This window comes from Ursus maritimus, unplaced genomic scaffold (assembly GCF_017311325.1).
Source record: "Ursus maritimus isolate PB19 unplaced genomic scaffold, ASM1731132v1 scaffold_27, whole genome shotgun sequence".
Lineage (NCBI taxonomy): Eukaryota > Metazoa > Chordata > Mammalia > Carnivora > Ursidae > Ursus > Ursus maritimus.
Genome location: NW_024425230.1, coordinates 30,441,543 through 30,468,362, shown reverse-complemented (window position 1 = coordinate 30,468,362; position 26,820 = coordinate 30,441,543). Strand labels below are relative to the sequence as shown.

The window sequence follows — 26,820 nt, the reverse complement described above, 5'->3', positions numbered from 1 at the left end:
AACAATTTCTTGCATGGCATTCCACTTTATATTGTTACTAAAACCAAATCTGCGCCGCCTGTCCTGGGAATCGAATGGCTGTCAGTCAGCTCCCCGACCGTGCGGCCAGGGAGGTCTACACTAGGACACTCATTTCCACTCGCTGGCTCCCCACCACCTTTGTTACGCGTTTCAATTAAACTGCAAATACAAAATAAAACAAATTACTGAATCAATGTCCAATAAAGTACTTACATTGGCCCAGCTGGTTCATCGTCTGTAAGGTGTTCAGTTTTTTAACAATCCATTGAGAGACAGGAGAAGAAAAGAGAAAACCGTGAGACTCTACATAAGAATTAATAGAACAGCAAATGGCAAGTGGCAAACATGGCTATTCATAGCATTTATTCAAGGCCATTCCATCTGGAGGTGCAAAACACTCATGGAGTTATTACTTCTAGATTCAGGTTTTTAATGGCAGGTATGTTGTTTCAATGGTTTTAGTTAACACTTTGAATGCTTGTCATGAAAAACTGCAACTGTAGCGGACAGATAGGCTGCAATATCATCATACTCATCTTGTCCCCAAGTTCCAGTGGTTCACTCTTAAATAGATGAGAAGACAAACCAACATTTCAGTTGTAAAATCCTGCTGTTTGTTTTCTTGTGGTGAATGCACGCACAGTTTTGGCTCAGTCCTGCCATGTAGATGCATGTGCATGTCCTGTACAGTTAGCCACACATCCTCACTTCCCCAAAGGCCACTGTTCTCGCTCTTTTGTAATCTTTAGGAGGGTCTTAGGCTGGAGAAGAGCTTGAGGAAGAGGAAGCCACAATAGTGCGACCTAATACTGGGTCAGCCCAGCTGGGCGATGCCAGCAACAAGTGTCTGCACGCCAGACGTTCTGTGACACACCAGAGAGAGCTGAAATGTGGTGACATCCCTCTAGAAAAGACTTCAGACAGAAAGACAGGCTCAACTCGAGCCCTGGCCAAAACCAGAACCCAAATCCAGACGAGCCATGAGATTTTTTTTTTTTAAACCAAAAAGCTTACATTATCTGAGTTTAGAAGCCTTCTGAAATTGGTATTTCACAATTCTGATTTGTTTTTCTTTCCTGTTTGGACTAAGGGCAACTTGGTCCCCTTGAGGCAGGGATGTTCATACATGAATGTTTTTTTAAAGAGGCCCACAAAGGGGAGGGAACAAGTAAGTGCTCTTAGTTTCTTTCTATTTTACATAAGTCAGGTAGACTAAATGATTCAGAACAGTTTGGTTTCACTGAAGGCTTCCAGAAAAACTCTCAGCAGGATTCCACAAGGGGGCTTGGTGCACATGAAGCAGTTATGGAGGTCACAGTCTCAGTGTAGGCATCTGCAGGAGCACACGTCAGGAGTAATGTCTGTCACAGGGAGACATTGCTCCACCTGTTCCTTCGAGGCAACGGAGAGGCAAAGCCACCGCCAGCACACACAGTGACTGGAGCAAAAAAAGATTGGAAAAAAAACAAAAACAAAAACAAACTAACCACAAACCAATGACTTGTCAGCCAAAACGACAGGCTAGCGACACATCAGTGTCCACAGGATTCTGCTACCAACAACAGTACACTACCGAACAGGTACGGAGAACAAACTAAGACTCGAGGACACCCAAGACATCTGTGTGCTCTGTATGCAGTGGATACACAAGACAAGTCAAGACTGAGACACGAGCCCGGCCTGCGCCTACTCTCACCACAACACCCTCGGCTCTCAGCACCCAGGCCAAGCCAGCTCAGCTACATGCTAGGAACTAAGCACTTCGGGGACTTAAAGGAAAAGACCCAGGAGCAAACTTAGAATAGTTTCAGTGCTCTGGCTGTGCACCGGAAAACAGAAAATTCTAAAGCAAGATAACGGACAAGAATATCACCAATTTACTCCCAACATGAAAAGAAAAAGCAGGGGAGGGGGAATCGCGATAGCCAAGCTAATATCCTCACAGCATGACACTGTCCGCACCGACCCAAGCACTTGACACGCAAGCTTTTCTTTCTTTTGGTGGCGGAGGGGTAGGCCCTGCTGTCTGCCCAGTGACGTCATCCTCCAGCCCAACCAGCCGGTAACGTGCAAAGGGCCGCGTGTAGGGGTTTCAGCAGCAGCGGCCCTGGTGCAACGGCCGTGCCTGCAAGTGGGAGCGGGTGCTGTTCACGCTCGTGTCTAGATCGCACTCCAGCTGTCCCCAGATCCACGTGCACGTTTACAAGGGACCAAGACAAGAGCCTCGTGTCTCCCACTGTCCTGGACTGAGTCACTATCTGCGGCACCCCTCTCCCTTTACAGGTCAGACAAAGAAAACACAAAAACAAAAACAAAAAAACCAACCTGACCCTAACAGGGAAATCAGGAGAGAGGGAAAGAACAGAACTACAGAACGAAAATCAAAAAGTAAATGAGGATTAAACAGCAAACTGAAATCCAAATTAGTTGTGAAAGTGAATGAAGTAAACTTGAAGAGAAGTGTTAACATTATGAACTGTGCATCGTATAGACTGAAGCGGAGATTAAACAAACTCCAAAAGCATGCATATCGCTCACTTACCACCATGTTTTAAGGGTTTGATGCAATTGAGGGGGGAAAAAAAAGAAGTCATAGTAACCGACAAATATCAACGTACCCCCACACCCTCAGGCCAAAAGATAGCTTAAACAATGGCTCTCCTCTTCGCCTGGGTATTACTCACAGCCACTGGCTAGATGGGAGGAAGAGGACTGGGGAGAAGGGAAACAAGATGCTTCTGGAATCCACCTTAGGAGAGAAGTTCCTGGTGGAACTGCCATCTTCCCAACCAGACGCGCTATGGCCCTGGCTCCGCCGGCCCCCGCCGCCTCGTCACTGGGAGGGCGCGCTGCGGTGCCCGGTAGGTAATGCGTTACCTGATAGGGCAGCGCCTCCAGAAAGACGGCTTTCCGGTTACAGTGACCAGGACTTGACTGCCTGGTCAGAGCTCCTTTTTCACTGCCTTCATCTCACCGAGGACGGGGTTTTCTAGTTTCTAAACCTGCTTAAATTTTGCCTCATCTCAGCAGAGTAGCATTAAACCAGAGCGGGATTAACGGTTACATCCATCACCTTTCATATTTGGTCCTACTGTACTTTCTCTGTAAGGTAACTTGCTACTGACTCAGATGACCCCTAGTTCGGAGACAACGACGTGTATTTTGCCTGTCATTTTAAGTGTCACATTTCTTTTCCAGCATTCCTGGCCGGCTGAAAAGCTTCATATGCTCCCAACTGACAGATTTTTCAAACATTAGAATAGCTCTTATTTGTAGAGTGTCTAAAAGGGTTTGATGTATCAGAGCCACTAAAAATGGTCCCCCCAAAACCCCCAACTGTCTTCTCCACCAGTAACTTGAGGAGGAGTCCCTCTGAACTGCTTATAAAAATTATAAATGTGAAAACAGAAAACTCTTTTTGATGCCATTTCTTTTCTTAAATCGGCTCCTCTGGTTTTCATCTGAGGTCATGACATGTCCCGCAGAACTGAAGGCCCCAACACCGAGGCAGGCTCACGCCGCACCTGCCCAGATGACCGGGGAGGACAGACTGGGAGCACACACACTAATCCCTCTCTGGGCTCGGTCAGCAGAGAAGCCGCAAAAAAGGTGTGTTCCGTGCACATGAGCTGCGGGATGGACCGAAGGCTGGGGGATGCTGGCTCGACCTAGTCTGTTTAGAATATCATCATTTAACATTTTCAGAGAAGGTAGCCAAGAGGTGAGTAAAGTGAAAAAAAGAAGCCTTTGACTCCATGATTCATCTGTTACTGAAAACACTGAAGATAAAAGGTGATATGCAGATAATCTACCTATAAGACAACCTATTGGGCACCGATCCTCAAAGAGGCCACAACAGGGGCGTAAAGGGACTTAATGTGAGTTTTGCTTATAAAATGTCCTGAGTAGGGGCGCCTGGGTGGCTCAGTCGGTGAAGCGTCTGCCTTCGGCTCAGGTCATGATCCCAGGGTCCTGGGATCGAGTCCCATGCGGGGCTCCCTGCTCAGCGGGGAGTCTGCTTCTCCCTCTGCCTACTGCTCCCCCTGCTTGTGCTGACAAATAAATAAATAAAATATTTAAAAATAAATAAAGTAAAATGTCCTGAGTAGACTCTAGGAGACTAAGAAACAGAGATCTTTTGTTTTTTCTACTGAAAGCCACTAAGCCTTAACTCGAAGCATTTTCTATGTGAGAAATCTAAAGCCGTATTTGCTTTTCTGGTGAAATGTACTCAGTCTAAACTCTCTAAGTTCGAATTTGTGCATGTGTATAGTTTTAAATTGTTTAAACTGTTCACTTAGTGCTTTTCTGGTAAGGGGCTGAGTTTCCAAGAGCTCACAGACTGCCCAAATAGGAACACTGTGAGTTTTACATGAAATTGTTTCATACAAGAAAATGTTCGATGACTCAGAAATCATAAGTTTACTCTGATAGTAAAGTACCTATTTTGGCAGAGAAAGCATGTCAGGCGTATTTAAAAAAATTCACTTTCACAATGGCATAAATAAGTCAACAGCGCCACAGATGGTTATCTGATAAAAATTCATCATCTCTAAAACTCCAATTTGTATCAGATATGAGGTACCTCTTCCTTCATTCCCAAAGGAGTGCATGCTTCTATCTGCGTGTAGCCTTGGGGAGGGCTGTGTGGGAAGAAAGCATATGAGGGGCTGCTCTTACATGGACTGCACAGGAGTTGAGGGGAAACTAGCTGGAAAAAAAAAGCCACAGCATAAGGAAAACTCACTGAGGAACAATCAACTTTTTTTTTCTTTAATAATAATTCCAGGACAAGAAATAAAGGGGCACAGGGGCAGGGAGGGGTTTGAAAGGAGGAAGCAGACAAAGGAGAAAACTGGGGCAGAAATGCTGGAGCAAGGCAGGGATGTGGAGATGGAGAATGGAGCCTGGGCCGCGCCGGCTGTCAGGAAGGGAGCGGAGAGAAGGCGAGCACTGCACTAATCCCAGCGTCCCAGGTCTGTCGCCCCAGTTCAACCACAGAAAAGTAAATGCCGCTTGCATTACAGTTCTTCCAAGAGACCAGAGCAAGATTTTACTTTGCACTTACCCATGTCTTTCATGTAGGATTCATCCACTGTCTATAATAATTCCACTTAAAAGAGGTACCTTCCCTTCAGGAAGCCATTCAGATTTGCTGACCACACACAGGTCTCCTCTACAACTGGCCACCTCTTGAGTTCAAGAGCCATGGAGCTCTAGCTAATTTTTTTTTTTTTTTAAACAATAGCTGCTTCCCCAGGCAAGTGTCTGTGCCTGTCAAAACCAATACCAACCATTTCTCAAATCTAACCCAAATGTCTTCCACACAAGGAGGGGGTGGGGGAAGCAAGGCGGCAACCCGGTAATAAACAAAGTAGCTTCCTAGGAGGAAGACTGGAACTTCAGATGGGGACATGCTAGGCCAATGTGTCACTCTGCCAAGACAATGGCAGCCAGACTCATCCTAAAATAAAAAATCAGCTTCTGAAGCCCATCTTTCCCTTTTCCGACCTCTTTGCTTCTCTACGTTCCCAAAGGGAAGGCTGAGCGAGGTGGTGTTTAGCAAAGCAAAAGCATTCTGAGGGGATGGAAAGCCTTTGCAGAACTGAGGCGTAACTGCTCCTAGAGAGCCGATGCTGGAAATACAACTTCCCTTGACTCTCAGGCCTAAATGTAAGTACTCTGCCTTGGGAATCCTGATCGGTAGCAGGAGAGAGAAAAAACTACAGGAAAAAGCATTATGCATATGTGAAAATCCCAAGAACGCAGTTCACTGCATAAAACAGTTCAGTGGGCCTAGGAGAAGCAGTGTAAAAATCCTGGGGGCACACTTCTGCTGCAGGGAACTAGCTCATTTATCTCCACAGGCCCACCGGCTTCCACCTGACGTCCCCTCACTCCTCCATCCAGCTCGTTGTGGGAGGAATGTACACCGGGAGGGGGTCCGGCAGGGCTTCCTACAGGCGTTGTTAGGATCAACAACAAACCTTTTCACCAGCCTCCCTGTAATACTCTCTTCTACTCAGGGCGGGCAGAGAGATTTTGGAGGTGCTAAGAAGAAAGGAAAAGAAGGGGAAGAGGCTATTGCTCTCAAACATGGCCTTCCAGAGAGGCCGAAGCCACCGGCCTCCCTTCAGCGCTGCACGCCTTCTGAGGGAGCAGGAGATGGGGGCTGTGGTCCTGCTGGTCAGCCGCAGGGACACAGACAACTCTGCAGGGCAGGGCAGAGAACCACGGTGCACAAGCACAGGCCCAGGACGGTCGCACCAGAGCTGGCATCCTCACCATCACCCCAGGCCGGCCTCCACTGAACTTAGGCCCCACACCCTTCTCGTCTAGTCAGTGACAGGCAAGTGGTGGTAATCGCTGGCTGGCCAATTAATTTGATGGTGATGTTATAGGGCGGAAGGGGGGAGCTAGTCAGGAAGCTGAAAGTACTAGTGATACAAGTCTCCAGCTGTAGCTGCCCCCTGACCGTAATCTTGGGTTAGAAATGGAATATCCATGACAAAAAAATAAAAAATAATAAAAAAAAAAATAACCCCCAAAGATTTCCTAGGACTTTCCTCACTGTAAGCATGTCTAAAAATCTAAGATCCTTGTTTTTTTCCAACACTTAATAATTCTCTATAGTCCTGGTGCCATTATCTAGTCCCACCTCTGGCCCCAAGCCAGCCTGAGGGCGTCACCTTGGGGCATGGGCTCCAGGTGCCACCGCTTAGCTGTCTCTGTTTTAAAACCAGGGGTGGTGGATGCCTCAGACTCCACCATTCTTGCCTATGAGATAGAAAAGCCAAACGCTTGGTGTCTGCTTCACCGAGAACCTTGAAAACCTATCAAAGGGACCAAAAAAGGGAACCAAAGTCTGGCTTGTTCCAACGGCTTTTCTCAATAGTTTGACTGGGCTGGGGCAGTTACCTACAGGGGCTACACCAGGCAACCATGTGACAACCAGTTAGATACCTTAAATCTGCCTGAAAGGCCAGGTGGCCTGCGATCTTGGGGTGGCTTCTAGGCTTGACTTGGATTCTCCTCAAGCTCAATCTGCCTGATGATCTGTATTGAAGGAGGACAGAGCTGAACAAAGAGACTGACAGCTGCCCATTCCCCACATGGGGCCTGAAGGGCAGATGGGACTGGGGCTTGGAGAACACCCAAATGGAGGGACAGAGCTAATTATAGCTCTAGGTGGCTAATCTTAGGAGTACGGAGTGAGGAACCAGTATGAGAATTCTCCTTCTCTCCTTTTGGGATCGAACCCCAACATTCTTATAGTCCTTTTTGGGTGCCCCAAGGAACCAACCCCAACATTATAGCTATTTTGTAGGGATGCTCTTACCGTCAGGAACTTCGTCTGGCCTCTTCCTCTTCTCATACACAACAATGATCACCACAAGGATGATGATTTCAGCCAGAATTCCCAAAAAAGGCCAGAGTGGGGCCAGGTGGCTCCGTACCCTGAGGATGGTGACAACGGAGGCGGAGCCAATGGAGTTGGTAGCATTACATTCATACTCGCCAGGGTCTTCTGTGATCTGGAGATTCACGATGCTCAGCTCAGTGTAATTTTCCTTGTTGATGATGAAGAAGCGGCCGGAGGTATTGACAATGTCCTGCTCAGTGGCAGAAAAAGTAAAAACACACAAAGGTCAGAGTAGGTGATTTCGTGTCCAAGACAAGGTGGCAATGTTCTCCCTTCGTAGCAGGACCACTGGCTGGGATGAGGGCGCAGTGCCTACGACCATCTTTGTCCAGGTAACCTGTGAGCACTTCATTACTGGCTTCCTCTCCGCCGGGTTAAAGCCTCCCTTGTTGGTCCTCCAGACTTCCTCAACTTCAATGAAGTGAGTAGAAGAAGTCCCACCCTGAAGCCTCAGAGAAGACCAACTCAATCTAGAAAATGCTACTTCAAATACAACACAGGTACGAAACCATAACACAGGAAGATGGAAAAAGAGGGGTGTGACCTCTACAGTCGGGATATATGATAACCTGAGGTCTGTCTGAAGACGTCAGAATCAGCACATCTACTTCACACTTGGTGAGTTCTGGAAAGTCTCCTTAAACTTCCTCCAGAAACAATGCTAAGAACTTGCTCCTAGTCAGAGGAGAGAAATTCATAACTTTCCTTTCCTTTAAGAATTAGAGGGTTAAAGGAAAGTTTATTCAGTCAATCAACAACTACTTACTAATGTGTGCTATATGTCTCACATCCTACTAAGGGGAAGGTGGGACCCAAAAGTGAACAAGGAGGTTGGTCTTAAGAGGGAACCAGACCTCCAAAAGGATAGTTACAGGAACGTGGCAAGAAGCCCCAACAGACGGCATGTACTGAGTACTGTGGGGCACGGAGGGAGTGGCCAGTGCCAGACAGAGTCAGGGAAAGCTTCGGAGAAGAGCCAGCTTTTGCATTAGATGATGGGGAGGAGAGGTGATCAAGGAGGACAAGAGTGCCCCAGGCCCGTGTGGGAAGGCAGAGGTGAGAGTCCACAAGCAGGGGTCTAGGTGGAGCTGGGACAAGCTTACAGCACTGGAGTGATGGCAGGGCAAAAACGGACTCATGTGTCACCTGTTATGTACCAACTAAAACATAATCAGAAATAGTAGAGAATAAAGGGGAAGATAACTCCCGGAATGAGGTCTAGCTTCGGCATACAGTGGTGAGTGCAACTGAGTGTGGGTATGGCTGAAATGGTGAACACGGCCTCCAAAATAAGTTATTCCATGAAGCTTCAACTCGAGGACTTGGAAAGCTGCCAACTTCTCTAACCCCTGCTCTACTGGTTCACTAAGTCCATGTTTTTCACTTATGATCAGAAATGATTGGTGTTTTCTTTGATCCACAAGTCTTCAACGTGTATTTTTTTTAATACCATCATATGCAAGAAACCTTAACCTTCTCAATGAATGCATAATAAGAGATTGAGTGGGACTTGTCCTACTGCTACAGAATTGATGACTAAGGAGAAGCATCAAAACTAGCCCATATTCTTGGATGAGCGTACAGCATGGGGAACAGTCAACAGTGTTGTAATAACACCACGGTAACAGACGGTGACTCCACTTAACCGTGGTGAGCACCGCATGATGTACGGACCTGGCAATTCGCTATGCTGTACACCTGAAATAAATACGACATTATAGCTCAACTGTGCTTCAATAATAAAACAATTTAAATATATAAGTATTTTTTAAAAAGGATAGCTTTTCAATACCTTTAAATTAACTTGTACTTCGGAAGTGTTCACATACACTGATAACTAACAGTGACTGATACTTCAGTTTCAGTATCAAGATCGCGTTATCTTATTCATAATATGTTCAAACCTTCCGAAGTGGTGCTGACTTTCCCTCCATCTCATCTGTCAAAGACTAAAAATAATATATGTAAGTCTGCCACCATATAACTGTGCTTCTGGCTATATTTCCTTATTTTTCCAGTTTTTGCTTCATTCATTTTGGAACTGCACTACGCTGCGTAAGAAGATCATGACAGCTTTGTCTTTCTCGTGGATTCTACCTCTTACACCGTGATAAAAAGGAACTCTTGGTTTCATGTTTTTTTATTTGAATCTCATTTTCTGTAATGTTAATATTTCCACTTGTTCTCTCTATTTATATACTTTCACCATATATATCCTTGTTCATTTTTGTTTTAACATTTCTGTACTACTTTGTTATATGTAGATCGTCTTTAAACAACGTATCACTAAATTGTTTCTTAAATCTCTGCCTTTTAATGAGGATACTTAAAACTCTTGTGTTTAATACTACTGTAATTTTTACATTTACTGTCACAAATTATGGCTTACTTCAAAAAAAAGAACCCCAGAATTCTTAAGAAAAGAAAAAAAAAGTTCATACAAATCAGAGGCACACAGTCCCTCTAGGGCTTATTATAAAAGGGAGCCCCATCAAGCTATCTTATCCCCAAGTCATCACATTAACCCCTGCCAGTCTATAAAAGAGAAGACAGGATGAGAGGTGATAGGAAGGGTTATACTTGGCATGGCATGCAGGCTTCCACCCTGCAGCTGAGTGGAACAGTCACCAAGAGAATCACTCAAAGACTGGGGGTGCCAAGAAGAAAATTTCTTTTTCCAGTGGCTATCGTTTCGGCAGGAAACTGGTTGATGTGCCGTATGCCTCTCAATCTTGGAAAACGGCTATTGGGAGATAAGGCAGAGGAGCCTATACTCCCACCATCTGAAGAGCCATGATGTTCAAGTTCCCTCTACCTAAGGGGGTTGCCTTCTGGGTGAGCAGACCCCAGCAGTAAAAATCATCTGTGGCTGGAGCTAAACAGGAAACAGAGAGGTTCAGTAAGAGTAGATCTCTCATATCTGAGAACTGGCCCCGTAAAGAACTCACACAAGTTCTTACAAGATCCAGGATCTGGATACCTGCCACACAGAGGCCCAGAAGCAGTGAAAACCAAGAGCAGACTATAGGAAAAGTCAGATGAGTGATACTTGTCCCCCTTCCTGACCCACATAGAAGAAAGAAAAACCCAGAACACAGAGCAAGGACAATCCCCTGCTCTCCTGCAGGCTAGGGAGAGGGGACGGGAGGTAAAACTGAGAATTTTGGAGTGGACTGAACTCAACTCTTTAACAAAAAAGATGTCCAAGAAAGCTATGGGATCTGTCTAGAAAAGGGATCTGTGCTGAAATTAGTGTCTAGAAAAAAACTGAAAGCATTTTATCTTAGCCCTCAACCAAGTTTAGGCCGTTCAACAAACTAGTTTTCAAAGGCATCAACCTAGAAACCGCTTTTCTTTTCCCTAACCCTCTTTCGTTAAAAGTTTTGTTTCCCAAATGATTCACAGCTTGAAAGCAAGAGGAAATACTACTTGATTTCAAAGTTTTTTCACAATATAACAGATAATTAAGAGTTTGTGGGCATGAGGGGCGCCTGAGTGGCACAGCGGTTAAGCGTCTGCCTTCGGCTCAGGGCGTGATCCCGGCGTTCTGGGTTCGAGCCCCACATCAGGCTCCTCTGCTATGAGCCTGCTTCTTCCTCTCCCACTCCCCTGCTTGTGTTCCCTCTCTCACTGGCTGTCTCTATCTCTGTCAAATAAATAAATAAAATCTTAAAAAAAAAAAGAGTTTGTGGGCATGAGAAGAATAGGAAATGAAAATATCCACTAATGGGGTGCCTGGGTGGCTCAGCTGGTTAAGCTTCTGCCTTCATGGCCCAGGTCATGATCCCAGGGTCCTGCCTCGCGTCGGGCTCCCTGCTCAACGGGGAAACTGCTTCTACTCCCTCTGCCGCTCCCCCTGCTTGTGTTCTCTGGCCCTATCTCTCTGTCAAATAAAAATAAAATCTTAAAAAAAAGAAAAAGAAAATATCCACTGAGGAATCAAGGAATCAAGGGCTCTCCTACCCAGAGACCAGTAGAGAGAAATGACCATTGCTTGCCAGCACAACTAAGTATTTTATTGACTTTTCAGGGCCCGCTCTGAAAATACTCAACATCTCCCTTCTTCATCATGACCCCTTACTAATGGGTTTCTGAAATCTAGTCATTGTTGTTAATGTTAGAGTCCCTGTCACCACCTGACGTTATCATTATTGAGAGATCATAGAGTGGGAAGAACCATGGACTTGAAATAAAAAAACTGGATTTGACCCTTCCTTGGTTTTGTCATTGATTTACCTTGGTTAATATGTAATCTTCCTGAAGAAGCAGATTAGATTACCTCCTTGGTCCCTTCTGATTCTGACTACTGACAATCAGAGAGGACGCCTGAGAAATACAGTACTGGGCATGCAAGGCCTGGGGACAGAAGGAATGGACGACACCCTCTCTGACAGAAAGAGAGACTGGCCAAACATCAGAAATCAGAGAGTGAGAGTCTAAAACCTGGACTCCCTCTGCACCATCAAGAATCATCCCACCGATCAGGAAAGATGTTTTCTTTGACCTCCTCAGGAGCAGACACTGTCAGATTTCTAATGTCCAAGGCTGCCCTTGCACCTCACCATGTTGCCTCCATCCCTAATCAGCACTCCCTGTGTTCCTAGAATATACTAGTAATTGCCCTCATCACCCTGTCTTCCCCCCAAACCAGAAATGTGTATTAAGACTACTTCAAGAGCAATATTTGCTCTAGGACAAATGGACTAGAATAATAAAAAAAGTTTAAGATTGGGGTCAGCTCTTTCAGTTTCCCATCTTGAAGGCAAACCAGTCTAATCCCTTTGCAGACAGCCAGCTTTAACAACTCATGTAGGGATTCCATGCTGGACAGAGACTGTCGGTCACCTCCAGACTGAGAATGTAACCGTTTGTGACTAGAAAGGGTGACCCAAACCAGGCCAGTATGGCAGGTTACAGCAACTGGTCCAGATGTCTGGACCTCCCAGGAGAAACTCCAGCAACCAGAGACCCAGGGAGAGAGAATCAGGGCTGCCTCCTACTCACCACGGGCATACCATTCTCCTTCTTGCGCCATATCCACTCTGGGTGCGGGTAGCCAACTGACTTGCAATACATCATGGCATCTTGCCCTTCATTCTTATTCTCACTCCGTTTATGGCCAGTGATGTCAGGAGCAGCTGTGAGAAAGAGTCTGAACAGGATACAAAGGCCTCACGTACGGACTCAGAGCTCTGCTTCTAATACAGCCAATCCCTAGGCCTATCCTCATAGTCATTTTGATAACATGCATTTCAGGTCAGAACAGAGCAATGGAACCAATCCATCCCCTATGTCCCACCCACCAAAGCAGCCCAAGCAGATACCAGGATTGCTATATGTGAAGTTCTGCTAACAACATAGCTGGTTCTCTAACCTCCTAGAAGAGGGTTCAACTGCCCTAAATTAAAACATCCTTAAAAAAAAAAAATGCACACAGAAGCTATTATCACCTCCTCTTCCAATTATGGTTTTTTTTCTTAAAATGTCTGCACTAATAACAATTATGGATAATATCGAATGTCATACATTCCTTTAAGGAAATGAGAGATCCCTAAGATCAAACACCTAAAATCAAGTCCCATGGCAAGGTATGTAAAACAATGATTGCCTGGAGAAGCAATCTGATGAGTACCAGTGGGCAGCGCTCTCCCAGGAAAGAGAAAATCCAGCAAACTGGTCTTCATAAGGGGTAAGAAAGGAATAAATAGGAAATTCAACTGGTCTTCATAAGGGGTAAGAAAGGAATAAAGAGGAAATTCAACCAGTGTCCCAAGAGATTTAATTAACAGTTTAAGAATAGGACCTGTACACCTGACCCACAGTCATCTCAACAAACCCAATCTTGGGGGACCTTCCACACATGCTAGACGTTGCTGGTCTTCTGTGTTCTAAGGGATCACTTAGAAAGAAACAGCACCGTGGTTTATAAAAATTAGATAAGTTTCAAGGATCCAAGAAGCCAGAGATTGGGGCTAATTCTTTGAATTTAGTCTCCTTTGATCTTAACTGTACTTTCCACCATACCTCCTCCTCACCAGTTACAGTAACGTGAAAGCAATAAAACTCAGAGTAGGCCAGATGCCACTTTGTCGGCCGAGATAGGAAAGAGAATCAATAAGCCTGGTCCAAATTCCAGTTTTGCTTGTTCTTTAATTATTCTGTGCTTCAGTTCTACACCCATTATCAAGTGAAGATAATTCTAGCGCCTACCTACATCCAGCATCCTTGGATAGGTAATATTTAAAACATTCATCTTGCAATATAAAAGCCTATAGCATTATATTATAGCATGGGCTTGTCCCATGTTCCCCCTCTAAATAGCTTGGTTTTTCTTGGCTTAAAAAATAATCCAAAGTCCTGCTTCTTCTCAGACTGTGCTTCCCAGCCCACTTCCAAAGGCACCTGGACAGAAATGGAATGAACAAGGTCCCAAGCTGTCTCTATAACCACTGCCTGCCTAACTGAAGCCTGCTCGGTACTGCTCGGTGTGAGGGGTTTTCTAAAAAGGATGTTATAAAGGAAATAGCTTTTTCCCCCAGGCAAACTTCCTCACTGCAGAAGGGAGCAGGCCAGCTGGCTCCATCTTGTTCCCACCACACCAGATTTCTCCCAAAGCCACTTGGTCACGCTCAGCCTACCGTTCCACCTTTACTAAACAGTCAAGACTATCTTAGGTCCTCCAAGAGGCAAGCTCCATGGCAATACACGAACTAAAACACCGTCAGGGGAAGACACGACAAGCAGGAGCTACCACACTTTGCTTCTAGTTGTTTCATGTGTCTGACAAACATTCAGCACCTACCATATGCCAAATACAGCAGAGTGGTGGGGGGAAGGCCTTTCTGTTGAGGTGGATTTTCGCACAGTCATGAAGAAAGCAAGGAGCAGCACACTCCTGTATCCGTGGGAAGAACACTCCAAAATAAAAGACAAGCCTTGAGGCAGAGGTGTGCTTGTTATGGACAAGGAACAGCATGGAGGAGTTTGGCTGAAGCTCAGTAAGCAAGGCGAAAATGGCAGGAGATGAAATGAGAGTGAATGGAGCCCAGATCGAATTGGACTTTGCAGGCCACCGCAATGACTCTGGCATTTATTCTGAGTCAGCTAGGAAACCACCGGTAAATACCAAGCACTGGTACGGAATGATCTTCATGTTTTAACAGGCTCCCTCCAGCTGCTACGTAGACAATTGCGTAGAGAGACAACAGTGGAAGCAAGACCATTTAGGAAGCTGTTAAGAGTAATACAGGGAAGGAAGGAGGTGGTTTGGATGAGGGCAAGAGCAGTAAAAGTGAGGAGATTCTGATACATTTTATAGGCTGAGTTAATGTACTTGTTAATGGAGTAGATGTGGGATCCAAGAGAAAAAAGAGGCAGGAATGACTCTATAAAGTTTCTGGCTTGAATAATTCTAAGAAGGGAGTTGCCAGTTCCTAAGATAAGGAAAACCACAAAAGAATCAGGGTGAGGTTGTTTGTTGTTGTTGTTGGCTTGTTTTTATTTTGTTTTGTTTAGGGACGGTGGTAGTAAAAGCCAGGACAGGGGACGCTTAAGCTATTTCTTTAACATCCACGTGCAGCTGTCAAGTAGACAGCTGAGCACCCAGTCTGGAGCTCAGGACAGTAGTCTAGGATGGAGACGTAAATTTTAGAAATCAGCATGTGTGTGACATACTTTTCCACTTTCATTCTCCTTTCCCCACAGAGAATACCCACTCTGGCCCAGTTATCTAACTAATTCCAATAGCACTGTGAAGTCCGTACCGTCAGCTTTTACCTGGAGGACTCATCCCAAGACTGCACATCAGAACCACATAGAAGGCTAAAAGCTGAGTCGGCTTATGATGCCACGGCCACTAAGAAGCTGCTATTCTGAAAGGATGCAGACCAGAAGGCCAAGACCTGAGGAGAGGGACGGGGACGGTCTTCACTCCTACCATGGTGTTTAGGAGGAGAACATCACTTCCCGTTTTCCTTTATCTACTTTGGTATTCTACAGAGGCTTCTGTTTACAGATGTGAACGTGGCCTTAAAGGCTACCATGCACAGAGACTGCTAGGAACTTAGCTACCCTCATCACGCTTTGTTGGCCATATTTACACAGTGTGAACCTACAGGGAAGAGTCTTCAATGGTTAGATCTACTGCTGCTTTCTCCTCAGCTTAGCGAAGAATATTGAATGAAGCTCTGATTATGCACCCTTGGGATGGTGGAAGTATCGCTAGTATTGTGGGCAGACAGAGAATTAACCCAAGCCACATCGCTCCATCCCGAAAGGAGGGATTATAACAAATATTACTTTAGCCTCTGAGTCAATGAAAAGTTTTTTCACGTCTCTCTATCCTTAGTGGTAGCTGCTCAATCAGAAAGCCTTGTCCCCAGATGGTTCCCACACTTGTGGTGGACATCGCATGATGCACAAACTTGTCAAGTGACAAAGCTGTATACCTGAAACTAATGTGACACTGCGTGTCAACTATACTCAAATAGTATTAAAAAAAAAAAAAGAAGAAGAAGAAGAAAAAAGAAAAAAACATGGTTGCAAGGGTGGAGAAAGAAAAGCTAAGCAGGACAGTGGATCCACAGCAGGAAAGGTCACCAGACTCTCAGAGCACATGTAAGCACTGGTAAGAGAGCAAGGGGGGTCCATTAGGGCTCAGAGTCCTCTCATGGTGGTTTTTAAATAGTCTCCAAAGTCTCTGATAGTCTTCCCTTCAAGAAGTGAAGCATTAATTGCTCCCTCCTCTCGAGTGTGGCCTAGTGACAGTATTCTAATGAATGAATGAAATAAAGCCGAAGTAAAGGTATGCAACTTTGGACAGTTCACAAAAGACAGTGTGGCTTTCTCCTTGCTTTCTCTTGGATCACACAGTCTGGGGAAGCTTAGCTGTCATACCACGAGGACACTGAAACAGCCTATGACAAAAGCCCACATAGTGCGGAACGAAGGCCTCTGCCAACAGCAGCCGTGTAAGGCAGCCACCCAGGAAACCGATCCTCCAGGCCCAGGCAAGCTTTTGGAAGACTGCACCTGACAGACCCTGAGCCACCTCACTAACCGGCTCCCTAATTCCTGACCCACAGAACCTATGAGGTAGTGTTTTTTTGTTTTAAGTCACTACGTTTGGGGATAATTTAACCACCCAATGAAGAAGGCATTACCCCATTTACAGAGACTGGGAAACTCAAGTTTGGAAGTCATTTAACATCTAAAATTACATTGCCAGTAAATAGTAAAGCTAGAAACCAAATTCAGGACTGATTCCAGAGGCCATGTTTTTTGTACTTTACTACATAAAAGGGAAAATAAACCAAACTAGGACTGAGTCCATAAAAAAGAAAAATACGCAATATGCATTACAACTGCACAGAAAAGTGCCCAAATGCTATCTTTGCTTGTAGAGGTGCTAGAACGCTCTAGACCTGAGGTGGATTGACTTAGCTGTCGGAGTTTAACTACTCCATATACTGTAATATAAATAAAAAGAGCTTTGGACTTTAAGTCAGAGAAATTTAGGCTCCATTGAGACTATGACTCACCAACTGAATAACCCGAGGCGGGTCATTTAAAATCCTTTGAGTTTCAGTACTCACTTTTGTAAAATGGGAGTAATACTCACATAATTCACAGAGGTCTTGTGAGGACTGAAATATATCTGTACCAATCTAGCACATGATTGGAGCTCAGGGTCAAAAATAAACATTTAAATTGAGCTATTAGTCAGGGAAAGGAAAGGCGAGGCATAGACTCTGACATTGAGTTCTAAGAAATCAAAGAGATGCTGATTAACGTGTTTTCTCTCTGCTGATATAAACAGGACTTTTGTTTGTAACTCTAGTAAGGTTTAATCAGGTCAGATACTCACAAATTTTGATTAATGGCCTATTTATATTGAAAAAGGTGCTTCACCTTCTATGGGCTTGCCATTTTATAAGGAACTGCGTAACTGGGGTCAGTTGCTCAAAGGTAGGTCTGAGGCATCTGATAGAGCCAAATACTCCTTACTTCCCCTTACCCTCTCAGGGAGGCAGAGAGAGTAAGAGAGACCTCTAAAGGAGATCACAGATCCACTCGGGAATTAACTTGCTCTCTGGGGTTGTCAGCCACGTACTCTAATATTAGACATCAGTTAATGGCTATCCTCCAGTATCCTGATGAATGGCAACACAGGGGTTCCAAGAGTCTTAGTTACCCAACACCTGACCCAATTTTGTTATCTGGGCCCACGGCTGAGGACTAACACATGTGCCTCAGTACCCTCTAGTGCCTGCCCAGCCTGCACTTAGAGCAAAGCATCCAGCTTCTCTGTCACACTGACGGCTGTAGAAAGTGTCCACCTAGGCAATGGGGGCATGTTCAGCTGAAGCGGACATTAAATAAAGTTAAACACAACAGGCTAAGAACGGGGTCATGGTATGGGGTTTCTTACATGGACTGCTTATTTGGTGCTCACTTTTTCAAAGCAAATTCATAACCTTACAACTCATTTTTCATTTTTGCTGCAGGCAAACGTAGAGGTCTGGTTGAAGGCAGAGAAAGAGAGAGAGTTAAGATTTACTATTAAGCCAAGGGCTAAGCCCAAGAAGCAATATGAGATAGGTCACAATGGAAGCAAAAAGGATGGTGGCTTGTGGCTCAAGAAGCCTTCTCCACACATAGTAGATTCATCATTCATCTGAAGACGACAGCAGTCTGGGACTTGCGCTGCCCTCTGCAGACAAGGCTTTTCCCTTTCCTGCAGGTGCGAGCACTGAGTGGATGGCAACTGAAGTCTCCTCTAAGACAGTGATTCTAACCTTGGCTAGATACTAATCACCCGGGGTGCTCTTGAAAAGCCTGATGTCCAGGCCACGGTGCCCACACATTAAATCAAGTTTGAGAACCACTGCTCTCATACCTTTCCCGGTACCAGTGTTTGAGGGGAGCAGAAGGAGGAACTGTCCCTTGAGACAGCGAGATGAGTGAATGGCGGTATGCTGGGCACTAATGGGACACTCCCAAAGTTGACATGTTGACACAGCCACTACCATGAAGAAAAGAAGCTTAGAGATCATTTCCTTCAATAACCCAACCTCACCTTTGGGTTCTCCCTCTTCCTTATAAGGGAACCACAGACTGTTGGAGCCTTACAGGAACTCTAAGACCATCTATCTCATCCCGCTTCATCACACACTTGTGGAAGCTGAGGCCCAAGGGAAGACAGTGAAAGACAGCGAATGGTTAGGGCCATTGCAAGTTTAATGGCAAGGCAGGATTAGAACCCATTTCTTCTAACTCTCAGTCCAAGACCTTCCGCTGTTATATGGTGAACTCTGCAACACGGCTTAGTGCTTAGGAACACAGGCTCTGGCACGAGACTGCCTGGGTGAGAACCCTCGTTCCATGAGTTACCTGTCATGCTGGGCCAGTCATCTAATTCCCCGGAGCCTGCATGTTCTTCCCTGGAAAGTGGAAATAATATGGCATCTCCATCCAAGAGCTGTGAAGTCTACAGGGGAGGACAGGAAGGGTAATGCACCCAGCACAGAGCCTGGCACGCAGTTAGTGTGCAACGTCAGCCGTTCTCATTAAGGAAGGTCAGGGTAGCACCCTGAAGAGGGGAAAAGAGAGAATGGGTATGGTTATTTGGGCTGAGGTTGATGCTCAAAATGTTCTAGCAGCTTCAAGGTATTATTATTTTGCTTTCAAAGACTTCTCAAGTATGGGTTCTGAGTCAGAACCAGCTTTGACATAAGCTCTAACCTAAAGGATGTCAGAACCTCTAAGCATCCGTGCCTATCAACCTAGCTACCTATCAAATAAATAACCATGAAAATGCTCTGCAAGCTGAAGCGCCATGCAGATGAAGAGATGTGCAGTATTACTCTTAATGATATCGTCGTCACCATACAGTCCGTCTCGGCCAGTTTGAACTTTAATATATCTCTTGTAAGGCCGTATTACAGAGTAGGAAACAAGGATGCAGAACAAGGTCACTTCTAGAAATCCTAACATTTAATCGTAATATTAAAATACAAAGAAAGCTGAGAAGTATGGAGGGAAAAACAAGATCAGTCTCAGCTCTGGTAGCCCCCAAAAGACTGAAACTCACTTGAAATGCCCAGTGAGCAGGGAGAGAAAATGGTGAGCCTAATAAAACGAGTAAGACGCTCAACGCAGACCTTCCTCGGTCTGGGATGTACTTTTCACAAGAGGCAGTAGCGTGTTTGTTGCAGAGGATTTAGTGACCACCAAAATCCTTTTCTAAAAACAGAATAAAATTCAAATTCCTTACTTGATTAATCAAAAAACTGAGTGATGAGGGTTTGGGAGTCAAGAGGCTGAGTTTCTCTTTTTTGTAAATTACAGACATTTTTCATGTGCTTTGTTATGAGCATTTTTTTTAATTTTAGAAAAGGAAGAAAGTGGAAGAGGAAGGGAGTAAGAGAAAGGTTAAAGAATTACAGAAACAGAAAATCCATGATCTATCCATTCCCAAATACTCTACAGCAAGCTGTGGAGTCTCTGGAAGACATAACCCCTGAAAAGCCAAAAGGCTGGGGAAAGAGATGCCTGCCCAGAGTTATGGAAGTGGATCCCCAGACAGGCTGGGCCACGGGGCAGAGGTCCCACTAAGGTCTAGTCATGGCTGTTTCCTCTCCCCTGGCCAGCCCCGCTCCATCTTTCACCCCCAGCATCGGCTCAGGTCACTTGCCAGATACCTAAGAAATGTAATCCTACAAAGTAATAGTATCTTCCTGTTTACACTGTGCCATGTTCTTGGCCTTTAAAAAAAAGTAAAAACAAAAAAAACAAAAAACCCTACTTCAGATGCAAGGCCTTCCCCACTCCATGTAGACACTGCCATCCTCAAAATTCCTTTCTCAACAGGGATCAACAGGCTAGGGTAGAAAAACACTGACACCTCAGGTCTGTTCCTCCCTCTGACTCCTTCAGCCTTCTTTTCTCCTGCGCACCGTAAGCAGCGTGAGATGTGGTGATCTGCTCTACAGCGCCCGGTTCTGGTCTAGTCTAAGCCCTTCACTCCCCGCAGTGCCAAGTCCAAACAACACCCCAGGGAGGAGGTGCTGAACTGCAGTAAAAGCCAAATGGGGAAGAAAAGGACCGAGGGCTGCAGAATAGGTGCTAAAGAATCCTACCTGTACGGTGTAAATGATGCTGCCCTGAAAAATGCCAAGTTCGTTAAACCACAAAGGAAGATCCTTAGAGACTCCTTTCGGCAGAGGTCACTTATGGTTCTTGAATCTCTCTCAAGTACAAGTACCTCTTTACCTGTATTACTCGGCAGATTTTTCAAATCTTTATAGCTATAAAAAGCTAACTGTCTTTTTACCTCACCACAGAGGCACTGAGGAAATAAAACCAGCGTTTATATGAAAATGCTTTGGCAATCAATCTCTCTCTCTCAATGCAAGGCAGTTTGCAACGCCAACCACCTAGCTTAGAATATGATCCTGGGCTTATGGCAAATCTTTTTAAAGTTAAACAGAAAAAAACAAATGTTCAGTCTTTACCAGACTAAACTAATTATCACCTGAAAGACATTAAATGTCCAGCTGTCTTCTATCCAGGTGTTAAGGGGGACAGAAAGACTGGAATTCCTTGTGAATTTTCTTGAGAGACCAACCGATCTGTCCGAGCTAATCACAGAATACACTTTAGGATTTTATGAAAGAGAATTCTATTAAGGTCTACTCCTTTAAAAGCAGGATATCACCACCTGCCCCATCTTCCTCACAGAGCTGGGGGGCAGGAAAATGCAGCAGCGCAGCGCACACACGGTCACGATGGTAAGCTGTCACGGCAGTTTTAACTTCCTCTGAAAATGCTCCTGCCGGCAGCCTCCTCTTCTCTGCCCTTCGAGACCACTACCTCCTATCTGCTAAACGGAATGTGAGGAAAAGATGCCTCGGGGGACACTAAAGCCCACCTCTTGGGCAGCCAACCCAATGGGAAACCACCTCTGCCCCCACTCCTGCCAGCGCTGCTAGAAATGAGAGCCAGGTCCCCAGGCTCCCAGTGAAGCCAGCACTTCCAGCTGCATGTAACTACCCTCCAGGCTTGGGGAGGACGGCTAACTACACACAGCACTCTCCCTCCCTCACCCATCCTGTTACCTCCGCACTTGGAACTTTGTGACAAAGGCTCAGCCTGGAATGCTGCAGGGCCTCCAGTATCTCATGGGGGAGTAAACATTTCCCCATGTAGCCTGGCTCACCCAGGCAAGGAAAGACACTTGGCTGGCTTAGAGAAAAGGCCTTCTCATACCTTCATCCTTACGTTGAACAAATGTGTCATCCTTCAAAAACAGAGATAAACCCAGACCTCTCCAAGAAAAGCCCTGAATGAATCAAATCCGAGGTTCCCTGGCCTGTGTGGACTGTAACCATACCACTGTGACTCAACCCCCTCAGGCATTTAGAATTCAATCTGGCAGCTGGAGGAGACACTGGCTGTCCTTACCTCGACTTACAAGTCAGGGCTGTGTCAGCAAGACACTACTTTCATTCAGTAACAACATATAATTGAAACTTAGAATCTAAGCCTTTCTTTAATCTGAACTTCTAGTCTTCTAATTATTTTAAGAAAGATCTGAATATCTGCTATTATAGGATCTTCCCATTTCCTAAATTTATCCTTTCAGCTGCTAAGCATCGCCTATGGATTTAAAGAACAAATGTGTATCCTTCCTAAGCAAAATGAAGAAGACCGAAAAAAAAACAACCCCTCTTCAGTCTAACCTCAAACGGTAGCCCCGCCTTCCCCTGGACATTCCATAAAATGGAAAAACACGCGACTGAGGGTCAAGACCTAGGTTCTAACGCTAGCTCTGCCACAAACCACCCTGTGACCCAGAGCTTGTGGCTGCACTTTTCTGGGTCTCAGCTGCTTCTTTGAAATAACACAGGAAAGCTGGATTCACGATGTCAGGTAGCTCCAACTCTTATAGTTCACTTGTCCCTTCTCTTAAAGAGTTCCCTTCCTTCCTGGGAACGTTCAGCTACATGTTCAAGACACAGCCACATGTTTAACATACCACGAACCCAGTTTCTATTAAAAATGCCAAAGAATTATCCATAAATAGTTTATGTTTGCCCTGCACATCGTATTTTTCCAAATCCTGCTGGCCCGCTGGAGAGACCTATGTAATAATATTTGTAAGGCACGATTTGTTCTAAGAGATTTACACAGGTTGAATCATATGAAGCTGCCAACATTCAAACATTTTTACCACACAGAAACAGCAATTTCCTATGGTTCGAACTACCAAATTAACTTATTTATTCCTCCTTACAATCCCCATGAGGTAGGTTTTACAAATGAGGAAACAGGAGCACAAAGAAGTTTATAACTTGCCACAGTCACACACAGAGCTAAGAGATGATAGGGTTTGGATTTACACCTGGGCGGCTGAGCTCCTGAGCCTGCGGTCCTACCATAATGTTATACTGCCTCCCGTAATGGGAACAAGAACAGCTTGAAGACTGGGAGTCCAGACCGAGGTAGTGCCTCAGAAGGAGAGTGAGAGGCTCACACTGCAGCCTCTGTTGGGTTGTACCTTTCACTTCAATGGTGGCATTTGCTTTAGGAGCACTGACAAAGTGATATACACAGTGGTATTCGCCTGAATCCTCAGCTCTCGGCTTATTGATCCTGCAGAGATGAGAAAAAAAATCAAGTGAGGAAGCTGGGAACAAATATACAAAATATACAACAAAAGAATCAAAAGGGCAACCAGGGACCCTGCTCTCCAAAGTGTGTCCCTGAATGCAAGTCACCTCCTCCTAACTAAAAGCAAAAACCTCCCTCCAGGAATTACAAAACATTAATGCCTCGCTCCTTACTGGGTGCCTGGAATACAAAGATGGAATGATACGGGGTCTCTAACTTTAAACAAGTAATCAAAATAGAGGGCTGTACAAAACAGACTATATTTAGATACAGAGGATGGAGCCATCAACAAAAACTTCTTGCTCACCTGGTGGCTCTAGTCAAATAAATAAGAGCAGGAAAAAAGCAAATCTTCTTCTGTGCTTCCCTAAAGACCCTGTTTTGGTCTTTTCCTCCCACACTGTATTTTGGTAGCATGCCTTTCAGTAAGTCTACTCACTAACAGGACCCAAGGGATAGCGGGGAGAAAAAAAATCTCTGACATCAGAGCACCAGCCACAAAGACGCAACTAAACTTCTAAGACTTTGAAGTACTGGGACGCCTGGGTGGCTCAGTCGGTTGGTTAAGTGTCTGCCTTTGGCTCAGGTCATGATCCCAGGGTCCTGGGATCCAGTCCGGCATCGGGCTCCCTGCTCAGCGGGGTGCCTGCCTCTCCCTCTGCCTGCCAACCCCCTCGGCTTATGTGCGTGCTTGCTCTCCCTCTCTCTGACAAATAAATAAATAAAATCTTAAAAAAAAAGACTTTCAAGTACAGCTAGAACTCTAAGGCCCTGCATGAGCTATTTCCTACCCTCATCTCAGCCACTTTCTAGCCCTCATGGGCTCTTTTCAGTTTTTCAACATGCCCCACTTGTTCCTTCCTTTCTAAAAACCTGGACACGAGATGTTCCTTCACAGAGAATGCTCTTCCCATTACCTTACCCTAACCTAACTCTTTCTTCATCAGTCTTGGCTCACATCACTTCTTCCTACCCTCAATCTAAATGACATCCCCTTCCCTGACATTCTCGCTCATCCTACACTGTAATTCTTCACAAGCATTCACCACAACATGTAATTATATATTTATGTGATTGCTTGATGAATGTCCAGTGTCCCAAAAGACCAACTTCAATGTGGACAGGCACTGTTTATCTGGTGCACAATTCTATACCCAGCACGTGGCCTGGCCTGGAATATAGCAGGGGGAATGAATACACAAACGAGTAAATGACTGAATGAATATAAACTGAGAGTGAACAGCCGTGCAGAGATTCTGATCAAGTAAAGCAGAGTGACAAGAAGGGCTATAGGAAGTGTGTGTGGCTAGAACAGCACTCTGCTGAATTCCACAGGGTGACCCTAAACAAGCTTTCTTGCCCCTGACAACCAGCTTCACACCAGCTCAGTACACTATGTCCTATACACACCCCAAAACACATGCAGACAGGCTGGTGTGTAATTACCAAAAAGAGAGAAATCCACACCAGAGGATAACCATAATATAGCTTCTCCTCTTTTGGCTCAGTGGTTAAAACATGATACTTGTGATGGTCAAATCTCCATTGCACTACTTAATGTCTGAGAAGAGCCCCTACCCTTGACTATTGACTGGCCCAATATATTTATTCATCTTACTGTTCATCCCAAAAAAGACATACGGGTTAACAGACTATGAATGAGGAGAGACACAGCCTATCCCTAGGACTGCCTCAGCACAGCCGCGGCAGCATACTACTCTAAGAGGAACAGCAAAGAGTCTTCTAAATTTTATATAAATGGCTCTTCTTAAATCAATATGCTCCCAACAGGGAAAACAGACTGCTCTCAGAAAATGTTCCAGAGTTTGGAGAAGGAACAGCAGCAGCTGTATCTTTAGGGCTCAGACTAACTCTAAGTTCCCTGAAAAGACGTGGAAAGATGACTCCCAAGCTTAAGCCCATGCCTATGGCCATAGCTCAAAATCTCCCCCACGACATTCCCCTGAACTAGCTCTTGGGAAGCAACTGAAACAAATGGAAGACATCCCCTATAGCTGAGCGGGTGCAGGGTCTGAGACTGGCTCCATGGCTGATTACACAGGTGGCCCAAGGGACTCATCGGCTGTTATTTCACAAAATGTAGGAGAACACAGATTCCCTGAAAAATTCTGACAATGCAGAACACCCCTAGAGAGCTGCAAATAAGTTGACCAAAAAAAAAGGAGGAGGAAGAGGAAAGAAGAAGGAAGAAGAGGAGGAAGAAACAGTATTTTATAAAGTCAAGCTCAAATTTATAAAGTTACAGTTCAAAGCCCTATGGTTGACATAGTACAAGACCCAGGAGAAACACAATTGGATGTCTGGTACCTTGAAAGAATTATTGTAAAAACACAAACTTATAAAACTAACAAACAGACCAAGAATATATGCCTTTCATTCCCCCCAATAGTCTATGTGATTAGCCTTTTCCAAACTATGAGAATATAGCTGAGGCTATATTTCCAATTTAATAAAAGAAACTACATTGGAGACAGATTAACTTGCCACTGAGATGGTATGTTAAAGCGGGGGCGGGGGGGAGACTAGATTCTAGAAAGTCAGAAGACCTGGAACCTAGCCTTGCTTCTGAAATTTACCAGATATAGTACTTGGCTTTGAAAACAGTCAAGAGTTATTACTCTTTGAGTTTCAGTTTCTTTACTTGAAAAAAGAAGGAGGATCCTTAATGCGGGTCAATTAAATAAGAGGTATGAAAAGATCTCAATCTTGCAAAATACTGCAGAATGTCCTTGCTACTTCTGGGCACGTAGGTTTTCCTGGTCTCACGCCAGTGCACTCTTTCTTTGCACTGCATCAAGCTGACAAACAGGATTGGCTGATCCTTTTCCAGATTAGTTTTCAACCACAAACTATTCTGAAAGGTTCTGAGATGCCATGTGTCCTAGGTATTCTAAAAAAGCACCAAACCTTTGGGTGCCAGGTTAGCTTCAGCCAGCAAATACAACCCTTTCATCAAATGATGTTTTCAGGTTATTATCTTTAATCCAGATCACTAAAGAGCCCTGTATCCACTGATCTTGATCAGATTGTAGTCCTATTAATTACTCCTAAAAGGTAACTCACTAGGAAATCTACCCGGGGGAAAGATCACTTAGGGTGCTCTTGCTCTAAGAGTCCTAAAGCAGATTTCAATCTGATTCCTCAAACCACTGGATTAAGTCAAGAAACCTGCATTCTAATTGTAACTTTTCTACTGACTAGCATAGTTACTCTGAGCAAACCACTCCCTATGCCCTCCATTTCTCTATTCATAGTGAGGGGAACATCTATGACTCTCAAACCTGGCTGTTCATTAGAATCCTCCAGAATTCTTTAATAGAGCCCTGGGCCTCACCCCAGATACAGTGGATTAGACTCTCCAGAAAAGGACCATATATATCTAATGTGTCTCTCACATAACAGAATTGTGGATTATGAATGCCCATAATAAGTTTAGCAATGCTCCCTCCCATCTTCCCAGGAGCTGCTAGTCCCTCTCACCTGTATTCCATGTTGCTGGCATTCTTGCGAGTGGCAGTCAGTTCGACCCCATTCTTTGTCCAGTAGCTGTATGTAAGGGTGTGAGAGCTGGAGGTGAGGTTACACTGCAGGGTGACGGGGAGAACAAGGCTGTCTCGAAGAATGACCTCTTCACTGGTGACAATCCTTGGCTCTGTAATGAGAGTGCACAGTGATAGGGAGCC

At 45.0% G+C, this 26,820-nt stretch overlaps 1 protein-coding gene across 1 annotated transcript in view; it reads right to left on the bottom strand.

Moving 5' to 3' along the window:
- The window catches only part of NPTN (neuroplastin), a gene marked incomplete at its 5' end in the record, with an annotated part of 34,456 nt that overhangs the window by 2,208 nt on the left and 5,428 nt on the right, over positions 1-26,820 (bottom strand). The window contains 5 exons of the mRNA XM_008708652.2: positions 235-256; positions 7,361-7,634; positions 12,449-12,582; positions 23,004-23,098; positions 26,618-26,789. Of these exons, the coding sequence (XP_008706874.2) occupies positions 235-256; positions 7,361-7,634; positions 12,449-12,582; positions 23,004-23,098; positions 26,618-26,789 (697 nt within the window). The remainder of the gene's footprint in view (positions 1-234; positions 257-7,360; positions 7,635-12,448; positions 12,583-23,003; positions 23,099-26,617; positions 26,790-26,820) is intronic.